Source organism: Oryzias melastigma, linkage group LG4, assembly GCF_002922805.2.
Source record: "Oryzias melastigma strain HK-1 linkage group LG4, ASM292280v2, whole genome shotgun sequence".
NCBI classification, from domain to species: Eukaryota; Metazoa; Chordata; class Actinopteri; order Beloniformes; family Adrianichthyidae; genus Oryzias; species Oryzias melastigma.
In genome coordinates, this window is record NC_050515.1 from 16,208,881 (window position 1) to 16,221,126 (window position 12,246).

At 37.1% G+C, this 12,246-nt stretch overlaps 1 protein-coding gene across 1 annotated transcript in view; it reads right to left on the bottom strand.

The window, feature by feature from the left end:
* Nucleotides 1–12,246, bottom strand: part of lrp8 (low density lipoprotein receptor-related protein 8, apolipoprotein e receptor) — a 183,001-nt gene that overhangs the window by 48,802 nt on the left and 121,953 nt on the right. Inside the window, exons 5-8 of the mRNA XM_024278627.2 lie at nucleotides 8,244–8,618; nucleotides 3,568–3,690; nucleotides 2,080–2,202; nucleotides 351–470 (exon numbers count right to left, since the gene is read on the bottom strand). Of these exons, the coding sequence (XP_024134395.1) occupies nucleotides 351–470; nucleotides 2,080–2,202; nucleotides 3,568–3,690; nucleotides 8,244–8,618 (741 nt within the window). The remainder of the gene's footprint in view (nucleotides 1–350; nucleotides 471–2,079; nucleotides 2,203–3,567; nucleotides 3,691–8,243; nucleotides 8,619–12,246) is intronic.

Below are 12,246 nucleotides of genomic sequence, written 5' to 3' on the forward strand. Positions count from 1 at the left end.
GTTGTTGTGGTACCGAGGTAGAGTTGTCTACCTCTAACCGCAGGTTTGGTTTTGCTTTTTTGAAGCACTCCCTCTCATTTCATAAACTTACTGACAACTGAAAACACTGAAATGAAGCAAGTTTGTGACACCTAACGTAGTTTTTGATAGATAGCTTTTGATGTGAACTAAAACATTTAGCAGTATCTCTCCTGCAAATACAATTCATATTTTGTTTAAAGCGTCCAGTGATTGATAGTCATGTTAATCACATCACAGAAGGATGTCACATTATGAGAAGTCCTATTGTTGAACGTGAATTTAGCAAAAAAATAAAAATATCACTCCTACAAATGTTCTGATTTTCTCACCTCCACAAGTCTTTTTGTCCAGCAGTTTGTACCCTGAAGGACAGTCGCATTCGTGGCCGATTCTCCGGTCCCTGCAGATGTGGGAGCAGCCTCCATTGTTGTCTGCGCACTCGTTCAGACCTAGACAGAGGAGAAGAGAGTCAGAAAGAAGAACAAATAGACAATGCAAGAAAAACTGGGGGAGTCTGGAGTAGCTGAATATTAGATCACTCCAGCCAATTCAGACAATGTACAACATACACACAAATTACCCTACATGTGGGGAGAGATGTTTTCAAGCAGCCTGCCAGTCAAGGTAATTCTATCCCTTCACGGATGTTTGTGTATATCAGGAGTCTCCTTCGGTAAGTCTAAAGGTAACACTATTAGAAGGTGTGTTTTACATTGTGTTCATAGCTTAAAAGTGTAGTCAAATTAGGCAAAAGCCTTTGGAACTGATCCACTCTTCCACAGTAATTGTGTCTTTCCAGGTTCCACCCCTCCTTCATCCTCTCCCTCATCTTTATTGTTTTATTTTCCTAAAGAAGAACAGAGGATTCTGTCGGTAAGCCCTCCTCTCCGTATCAGTTACCGCACCTCCAATTATCTCTTTGTCTTTCAATCACCCTCCGTGGATTTAGGAGTGATAAGTGCGGAGAGCCAAAGCTGCTGCTTCATTACCGATTTCCGCTAAAACCCGAGAGTCGGGGCCACCGGCGGAGCCGCCAGACACTTCAAAGACTGACACGGACAGACAGAGAGGCAGGTGATGACTTTGACAAGTCAGCACTGCATTAAAAAACCTAGAAAAAAAAGTGCAGCTACAAGCAGAATAGTGGGAATGACATCAAACGAGCCATGAAGCAGCTCAGATGAGTTTGACTGGAAAATGAGTCCAGCTGCTGTGTAAAGCATTTTATATGGAATGTGGTTTGTAACAAGATCGATTTATGTTATATTATGGTTCCACCCATATAAGTGTACGTAAAAATGTATAAATAAGGATCAGGCTTTTAAAACAAAAAGTGTAGAATAGATTAAATTAATCTCGAGAAATGTAATTGTCTATAGTTAATAGTTTACTCAATTTAAAAATGTAACTTGTCAAAAACTAATATTTTTAAATGTCACAAATTACAGAGCTTTTGTTTATTGATTCAATGTTCCACTTTTTACAGTGTATTAAAAAATAAAATGTTAGTTATGAAGTTGTGACTACAGTTAGACGTTCCCTCCTGATTTTATTATTTTCTCAACATTCAATTCAAAAATAAATCTCTTGTCAGAAGAGGAGAATTAGATTTCTCTTCAGGAGTTTTGAATAAATAAAAGGAAGACTTGTTGTTCAACGTTTTAGTGAGAAAACTGCAAGAGTCTCAGCCTTTGAAAATCCTGATTCAACAGACAAGACACGAGTTCTTTTATGTCTATGACGGAGTTTAACAACTTCAAAGACCTTAACAGGTGTGGTTTTCTCCTGTCTTTCTCTGTTAACTTCTAATGTGTGTCTGAAGATCACAAAGTGATAGTTATCAATGGCGTGTGGATAATCTTGTGAGGTCACGTTTTCTGCCTTGGATGGCGGCAGAAACAGTCACTGAGCTCTTTGATCATTCCGGATGTCCGGGATGAAACCGTCTCAATCAAATGAGTCACTATTTTTCTCAATCCTTTTAAGTTGCACGAGTGTTATCAACATTTCAATCTCAGAAAACGTTTTTTTTCTTTTCTTTTCTAGCTGTGTCCTTACCGCACTCCTTCTGTGGTTCATCGGACCAGTCCTTGCAGTCTTTCACGTTGTCACACACCTTGCTGCTGTCGATACACTCCCCGTTTTTACAGCGGAACTTCTTTGGACCGTCACATTTTGTAACTGCAGTACAGATGAAAAAATAGATGATTTTTTTCATATGTGTGTTTTGAAGCTACAAACAAGTTAGGGATCAAAACAACAATCGAAGACAAAAGGTCGACAAATATGGCTCAAATAGATAAATATTGAAAACGCTCAAGAATGATTTAACATGTTAGCTTTTCCTTATTTAGATTGTTGAATATTTTAAATAAAAAATGCAACTTTTCTTTTAAAAATTAGTTTCAATTAATTACAAATTGCAAACCAGACAGAAAGTAATTCTGGAGACATGAAATAGTCAAGTTTTTTTTGGGAAAAAACAAACAAAATAAAAAATCTAATTTATTTGTATGGTACTTTTCCTGCTGCAAAGCATCTCAAAGCGCTTTCCATAATAAAATAAACAATAGTAAAATAAAAAAGTAGTTAAAACCCAGATTTAAAAAAAAAATGTTGGTAATTTAATAAAGAAACAAAACCTTAATAGACTTTGTTTGCACGACAACTAAAAGTTAATGTAGGAATAATGTGTTTTTAATGATGCAGCAGCCAGGAGCAGTAAAATACACTAACTTTGTCCCCTGAATAAATCTGTAAAAATGGAATACAGCTAAAGTTATGGTTCTGATGATAAAATACTTTGGCTTAACGTTCACCAGTATGGGTCCTTGTGAACCTGCTTCAGGCTTTAAGTGGTCTGATGGCTGCATAAATGATTGTTTATAAAGTGAATAAAATTTCTACCTTCAAGCAAACCAGAGAGGGAAGTGGTGAAGACACAACGTTCTTTTAGGACATAAAGTTTTTTAAACTTACATCCCATTATAGAGTGTTTCTTTTTTTCTTAAATTAACACAATTTTGGTTTATTTAAGAGAATAAAAGGCTAAATGAATCGGTTGAGCTATCTGATGCTCTGCGGTGTGATGAAAATCCCCTGTGGATCTCCATCTGTTCATTTCCTGTCCCCACTTCACCGTGTTAAGGTTTCATCGGGGATGGAGTCTGTCCCAGCTGTCAGTGAGCTGGGAGAGGCCTACACACTGAACAGGTTGTCAGGCCGTCACAGGGCTCCACAGAGACGAGGAAGACGTGAAACCAAGCCCGACCACAAGCACTTCTGTGGACAAATTTAGCCGCAGATCAACTTCACTTGTGGTTGTGGACAGAGGGAGAACTACGAACCAAACCCTGAGACGACCACTTTCTTTCAGTCAAATGAATGAATGTTTGACAACTTCCAGTGGATTTCCTTGGAATTTTAAGCAGAAAAGGTTTTTCTTAACAAATTTACCAGATATTAATACAGAAAAAAATAGGACTAAAGAAACACAACTTATTATGTGAAAGTCTGCCTTCCTCTGTGTGAATGTGTGACACTTACTGTTGACACATCCAGCCTCGTCGCTGTAGTCTGGACAGTCGTGAACTTTATTACACTGTTTGGAGCCATGAATGCAGCTGCCGTCACCGCACTGGAACTCATCTGGTCGGCATGTAAGCAAGGCTGGAAAAGACAAAGAAAAAAAAAACATATTTAGAAATTATTAAATATAAAACACATTTTTTGTTTTTATTGGTCAATTAGAGTCCACATATAAACATGTAATCCCAATTTAAATTATTTTTAGATCCTAAAATAGAAAAAATTGTGTTCCTATTGAAAAATGTGTTTATTGGATACATCTTTAGGCACAGAAAACATCTAATTTTTATTAAATTCAAATTCCAATGGGATTTCTTCAGGTAAAGAATATGGAAAAGCTAGAAAGCGTTAAAAAGCATTAAAACTAGAGGTGTTTGTTGGCAATAGTCTGGCGACATGAAATGATATGATATGTATCTGTATCGATATATGTATCGCGATACATACGGTATGTCACAATATAATTTGTATCCCGATGTTATTTTTAAAAAAGAGTATGACTAAGTATAACAAATAAGGAAAATGGTAAATTGATTTTTTTAATTATTACAACATTAAGCACTGCAGCTGTATTTCATATAAACAATACTTTTACCCAGGCAAATTAATCATGCTTTTCTTTTAGGTATTTCTTAAAGGGAACAGTAAATTTTTCTCTGATTTCTACAAAAACTTTTTCTTTTTTCAGCAAAAGAACAAAAAAAACAACAACACAATGAATTTGCTTTAGTCATAAAGGTATGACTGAGGAAATAAAGTACAGTTTTTTCAACATTGCTAAATGTAGATTAACTAGTACTATTTAAAATAGTTAAATAGTCTGGAGTCTGAATAGTGTTCGAATGGCTTTTTCTTCAAAAAAGAATAAATAAACAAACAAATAAATAAATAAATAAAAAGCGCTAATTCTTTCCATAAACTTTAAAGTGTGATGAAGCAGCGCATCACAGAGTTTCGGTGCAGTACCCATTCCAAGTACACACTAAGTAGTACAACAAAAACTGTGAGGCTGACGGAACACAAGCTGGTTAAATCTTGGTTAGATCTTGTTGTTTTGATGCTGTTTTGTTATTTTAGAGAGGTTAGTGACATGTTCTGTCAACAAGCGGTGTGAGATTTAGGTGGAAAACAAAAGTAAGACACTGAACTACATGTTTGCTCATAAATAATTAAATATCGTCTTGTAAACATTTTAAATTGATACAAGTATCGCCAAACGAAATGTTGCGATAAATTACCTAATCAATTTTTATACCTCTAGTACAACCTGGACTCTTTTCTGTCAATTAAAAAATATTTCTTTTCCATTTTGGCATCTATAAGTGTTGCAATTCATTTTCTCTCAAAAATGTCAACTTTAAAATGAATTTAATACAAAGACAACTAACAATTTATGCATGTACATAATAAAAATTCAACATTTAAAAAAATAAATGAATAAATAACCAGACATTTATTCATGCTGTGTCTGGAAAAAATAAATAAATAAATAAAACTTCAATATCCAGGATGAGCAAGCATGCCTACAGACATGAGCGGTGCAGGCTCTAAACACAAAGGCCAGGTTTATTTAAGCCGTTCATCTTTTTAACTGGCTGATTAATTATTCATGTACTGTGTGTTGCACCGCCTCTGCTAAAGCATGGAGCAGACACGATCAATAATCATGGAGCCTGTTATAAAAAATAAAAAAAACACAACTGTGGAATTACAACAACAATAAAGTAAAGGCAAACACAGTCACACGCCATGTCAGCAAACCTGCACAGAAACATAATATTAACAGCTAAAGTGGACACAAATCTGAAAAGAAAAGACAAGATCATTGAAGGAGATGTCAGAAGCAAAATGGGAGATAATACCGACGGAATGAGCAGGAAGAGCCTGACGGATTTGAGGAGGAGCAGAAGGGTTTAAGCTGTGACTCACTCCTCTCTCATCCACAATGGAATGCAGCGTTTCCCAGAGCTGTACTCAGGCTCATTTACATTATACAGGCGCCTAAATCCATTACATCTTGTTTTACATAAACCTCCAATCACCTGCCTTTGTCCGTAATGGGATAAAAGCACAGACTCACACAACACAAAATACAAAGCCTCACCAATCTTCATGACACCACCTTCACCTTCCACTTGTACATTCAGCTGACAACATTGAAAATGATTTTTCTAAATAGAAAAGTTTCTATCATTTTTAATTTAGAAGACATTACAAGCATAAGTGCATTCACTTACACATTAAAAAGCTAATTTCTTCATAAATCTGAAAACTTCATTGGAAAGGTTTGAGTCAACTAATGTAATGTTTTTTATCCAATGAATACAGATAATTTTTAGATAATTAGACCAGAGTTAAGATAAGGATTGTATTTCTTCAATAGTATAGTATAGTACTATATGTAGTTTTGAGACAGCAGGAGCATTTGTTTGAGACATTGTTAAAAAGTATTTTATTTATATCGCGCCTTAAAATGACTAAAGTCAACAAGGCGCCTTACATTTAAAGCTCAAAAACATTAAAAAACAAAAACTAAGAGGATTAAAACTATTAAAAGGAAAACGTATAAATATGGGAAATACAAACAAAGATAAGACAAAAAGTTTTAAAAAATATTAATTTATCATGATGTATTTGTTGTTTTGGCATGCATGTACTGCTTCATCAAAAATATGTCAAAAGGATTCAAAGATACGAAGCCCCTAAAGGTACATCAAAGTTAAAAAAGAATTTGAGTATTTATATATATATTTTTTATAAACAAAAAAAATCTGGTCACTATAGTTGTTTCTGGTCTGTAACTAGAAACAACTTTTTTTTGTTAATAAATAAAACAGATAGTTACTGGTCCTCAAAAAATAATAACTGGTGCTCACCAGATAGTAGGTGGTGCTCACTAGATACTACATCATGCCCACCAAACACTAAATCATGCCCACCAAATACTAAATCATGCTCACCAGATAGTAACTGGTGCTCACCAGAGTATATTGTGTGCACCACATAGTAACGAGAAAAAGAAAAAAAAAAATCTATAACTTTTTACCTGCTGTTACTTTAGGGCTCCATACAGAGATGCATAAGGATTATCTATGTTTTTTTTTTTTTTGGCTTTACTGAAGCTACTTGGCGAAATGTTGCTTTGACTCAGCTTCATAATAGTGAGTCTTACGGTTTAATACATCATATGAGATTAAAGAAAAACTTACAAAAAGCTAGAGTTCTTATTAAATACCACAAATATCAAGTAACTTAAAGGATTATTTTGTATTTTTACTAAATTACTGTATTTAATTGTTTTTTTTTTTTGGACATTGAAATTCCTTTTCACATCCACTGATTTTCACTTCTTTATTCCATTGAACAATCCAAAGCTTGCAAATGAACAGGCTTGTTTTCGGACAGACCACCTGAGTTCAGACGAGCCCTCAAACCTGCCAAACCAAACGGTCCATTCGAGGAAACGGTCCTACTGTGAAGATGTTCTTTCAGCGGAAGAAAAGACGTGCGCACATTAAGGTGACCGCTGTGCTTGGCACCACTCGAGCATTTAACGGTGTATTTGTCTGTATTAGATTCAGGGATACCTCTGCTTTCCCCATGTTGTCTCCACTCAGTGAGGTATTTATTGAACACAAACTGAAAACAGGCCTGAAACACAGAGTTTCTGTGCCAAAACTGCAGGTTGCTGTTGAGGCCTTCTCTGTGTTTCTTCTGACTGTCGGCATCAGCTTGAGCTTCAAGCGAACGCTCATCAGTGTGTATTTGTGCTTATATCATGTCTTCACACGTGAGGCTGCTGTCAGCTCACTGAGTGGTGTGTGGGAGTGTGAAGAGGAGACCAGATGGGGGTCTCGCTTGATGAAGGGTCTTCACTTCCCACACAGGCATGCACACACACACAGAAATAAAAAAAATAAAAAAAAGGAAGCAAGAGCTTCTCCAGCTTGTGTAGATGAAACGGTTGCATAGCAACACACTCATCTATCATCAGGATTCCGTTAGCATTGATCTTTCTTCAGTCGTCTGGTGAAACATCCGTAACGTCGTCTTTGTTCACGATGAAGGTAATCCACGTGTTGTGGAAGCTTTATCCAGTGCATCATGGGATATTGGTGTCTCCATAAAAGGCTTTCATTTAAAGCTGAAGTCTTTTATAAATTCAAAGCAACTAACAATAAACGTGACACTGTAGCAAATAATGTGCAGCAAATTCACATAAACAATATCATAAGCAATTATGTTTCTCATTAAAAAAAAACTACTGAGTCATTGTGAGCAGTCAGCAGAGCCGCTCAAATATACAATCAGTGTGACTGCCTTCAAAATAAACCACACAGTCTATTTTAATAAAGAAATGCTTCACTCTTACGACGGCTTTATGGGGGCTTCTAATTGCTCTGAATAACACTGCTGCACTTTGCCGCTGCAGGATTGTTATATCATCCTGTGCCAGCACAGACTATTCTTGTTGGCAGAATAAATTTGGTCTGCGAGAGGTTTGTTTGAGAGTAATTAAACCGACAACCCAAGCATCGTTTTATCCCTCCGCTGAGCCCCGCACTCATCGATGCGCTTGTTTACCCACTCACACATCAGACCGCACAAACACGACACGTCCACCGGCGACTTACGGCAGTTCTCTTCGTCTGATTTGTCTTTGCAGTCTGCGTCGCCGTCGCACTTCCAGTTGGCGTGCACGCACTCCCCGCTCCCGCACTGGAACTCGCCGACGGGGCAGCGGGGCTTCTGGGGCTCTTTGCCGCGGCTGCAGCGCTCGGCGGACTCGTCCGACTTGTCCTTGCAGTCCGGGTCGCCGTCACAGCTCCACAGGGTGGGGATGCACTCGGAGTTGTTGCAGCGGAACTCCTGCTGGCCGCACGTCGGGGAGGAGCACTTCTCCTCGTCGCTGGAGTCGCCACAGTCGTTGTCGCCGTCGCAGACGAAGGTCGGGGCTATGCACTTCCCATTGCGGCACTGAAAATCTTTGGAGGCGCAGGCCTTGGCATCTACAAGACCAAGAGAAAAAACACACAAAACAATCAAATTATAGTGATTTATTCCTTTGATTGCTATTAAACAATAGCTGCAAGTCATGAAAAAAGGCTCCAGAAGTACTACGAGATAAAAAGTGAGGAGCAGAATATAGAAAATGGAATTTAGAAGACAGATGACCCCTTGACTGCATGTATTCCTACTCCTGGGAGAGGTGGGAACACATGCACACACACTTGTCTTCCTCTGCTTCCCCTGAGATATGAGACAGAGTTAGTGTTCCAATTCAGAGTTACAGAGAAAAGAGCAAATGCCAAACAACTATTTTTGCTCCTTTTAGCATGTGATAGGACTGGAGAAAGAAATCTGACATGGTTTTCAGGAGCACGTCAACCAAGGAGTATTTCCCCTGGATGTTCCCCTGGATGTTTTTAAGCAAAATCCCACAAAATGTCTTGAAAAGCCATTTTTTGTTGATCTGAAGGAGAAATAGTCAGAAATGCAAAAAAACCCGAAATGATTTCATACTATATTTGTTCTCTTTCATAAGAAAAATGCCACACATGCATGTTAAAAACTCAAAAACATGATTTTAAAGAACAGAAAACACAAGAGCCAAACTCACAAACACTTATATTAGATTTGTAATGACAAAATAGCAGAAAAAAAGGATGTTATGGACACGTAACACAAGCTTGAGAGGCTTTCTGCAGCAGACGGATAGTGTGAGGAAATGGGGGCATAATGAGCTGAGTTGGGACTCAGCAGCAGGTGTCTGCCGCACTGCAGAACCCCCCCAACAGGAGTGTTTGTGCTGCACACTTGCTCATTCGCAACCCAAAACAGAAAAAAAAACAGACAATTATTAGCTTTCAACAATATCCTGCTGTACTGCAGTATCTGTTGTGGTGCTCTATTATCAGAGCAGCGACATTTAAAACTCCCTTCAGGATTACACAAACTCATGAAACCAAGAAGGAAGAAACCAAAACAAACAACAAAAACCTTGACATTTAGACTGCCTCTATATTTTCTGGCCACACAGTACATTAAAGATACATTTATGGCACACTGCAAGAGACTATATAAACTCCATCTGCAGCATCCCACCACAAACTCTGATTCCTCAAAGGAATCGTTTACAGCACTCCATGTGTATAAAGAAATCTTTACTCTTGATGATGAAATTTAAAAACATAACATCCCAGGGGGCCTGTACTTCACAATTACCACCTTTGTTTTTTTTACACTTGGGGAGTTTTTCATTAAAGCAGGGAGCTTGGTCAGTCAAGTGTTGGCTGTAAACCAGCAAGGGAAAGGAGAAGAAGCTCAATAGGATAGTTCCCACTGGGATACTGAACAACAATGGAGAAAAAAGAAAAAAAAAGTTTAATTTTGAAATTTTTTCTTCTTGACAGGAATTATTCAGCAACTTAAGCATTTTTTCTTTAGGACTTTAAAGACCCACTACAATGAAAAATGATGTTTTTGGTGTTTTTACCATGTTCTTGTAGCATTTTCTCATGACATAAATAAAGAAAATAAAGATTTCAATTGCATTTTTGACTTGGAATTTGACTTAAAACTACGACTGGATAGCTACAATACTGCTCGGTATTGTTAGGTTGGCGGTGTGAGGGGCTGTAAGATAGTGAGAGAGAGTGTAAACAAAGGGATGATAGGAAGTGTGGGCAGGCTCACTCTGTGCCAACAGTCATGCCCACAACTTAGTGGCAAGTTTCAAATGAACTACTAACCCATGCTGGAACTATGTCCTAGAAAATGACAGTTTCTTTTAATTTTTTGGGTTAAAACAGGATAATCATAGTTAAAAGACCACTGGAAATGCTTTTATAACAGATCAAAAGATGATCGGAGTGGGACTTTAAATTTCCAAAATGTATTGTTCCCAGGAGCAGCAGTAATTTCACAAAATCATATTTACTATAGTCTAAATCACTCTTATATATATATATATATAAACATTAACACGTTAAAATACACGATTAATCATCACGAATTAACGCGTTAATATTAATTAACACAACATAATTGTTCCCCTTCGCTTTTATTTCGCCAATTTAGGCTTCCACCACGTGCTTTAAAACCCTTCATTGGGTATCACCCCACTTATCCCATGGTTATTTACAGGAGAAATACCTATTCAGTCAGCTTTTAGTACTTTAATCATGTTATTTTATTTGGTTTAAATTGCTTTTTCATAAAAAGCAAACTATTTGATCCAAGGTCAAGAGCTTTGTCAAGGTAACACGACGAGGCGCCACTGCTGCGGCAAAGGAAAGTGACTCATATGTTGATCGTCATGATGGGTTAAATAAAGCATAAGTTCAGAGAGGAAGTTCACCTCTTACTGCTTGTTTTTGTCTAGATGATAAAGAAAAAACGTTTTAAAGCAGCCTGCGCAGTGATATAGAGCGGTGACCGAAACTTTTTTTTAAGGTGTGCAGGTTTATTTCTTATGAATGTTTGAATGTTTTTTTTTTTTTTGGTGTAATACTGCAGACATAAAAGTGTTGATGTGCTTTGTAACTGTGCAAATTACAGTTCTGGGTTAACACTTGATTAAACAAAAAAAATTAAAACAATAATAATGAAGGAAAGATTTCTCTGGCCCGTTTTTGTTTAAAAGCTGCATATTTTCACAAAATGTACCTAGTAAAATATTGTGATTTGTTTTTAATTAGTCTGTTGACACCCTTAATCAGAAATAAATGTTCAAAATGTACAGTTTTGCATGGTATTCCATATTGTGATTATTCACAGATGATAAGTGGTCAGGAAATACTGTAACAAAAAAAGTTAATTGCGATTAATCGTGATTAATTTTTTCTCAGTTTTGCAGTTAATTAGTTAATTTCTTTTAATTGATTGTCAGCCCTAATATATATACATATATATCGATATATACATATATATATCTCAGCCAGCCTAAACTAGTAGCTATATATATATATATATATATATACATACACTAGTTTAGAATGGCTGATACGATAATCAAAGATTGTCACCTACAGGTCCCACTGCGGCTAATAGAGGACACATACCCTAAGTCTGCAACAGAAAGTTGGGTGATGTTCAGGAACAAGTCTGATTTGTGGCGCTCTACCTCGCAGCTTAGAGGAATTAGAGGGATTTGCAGGCAACATCTGCTGGCTGATAGTACCAGGCACCTTCAAAGGCTTCATGCCTCAGTGGGTCAGAGCGGTTTTGGCACAATGCAGGGGTATTAAAAATGCTGGCTGATCACCGTACATGTGCATCTAATGGACAAGTCGTACACATCTGAGGCCATCTAGGATTGCTATTATATGTGTGAGAACCAGTCTGTAGAACCTCACTGATGCGATTCATTCCGCAAGCAGTAGCCAGATTTCTCTAGGATGACAAAAAGAGAATAAAATATTTATGAAACATGAACAGAGATCAATGAGACGGGAAATAAAAAAAAGCTCAAGACTTTTTAGATATTCCAACAAAAATGTCTGACAAAAACTGCTGTAAAGCTGTGAAAAAAGTGGTGAATGCAAACAGGCTTAATCAAAAATAAAATGAACATCTCTCTGTATATACGCCAATGCCTTACAACGTCAGCCCAATTAAAATTTTTTCCAGAACTAT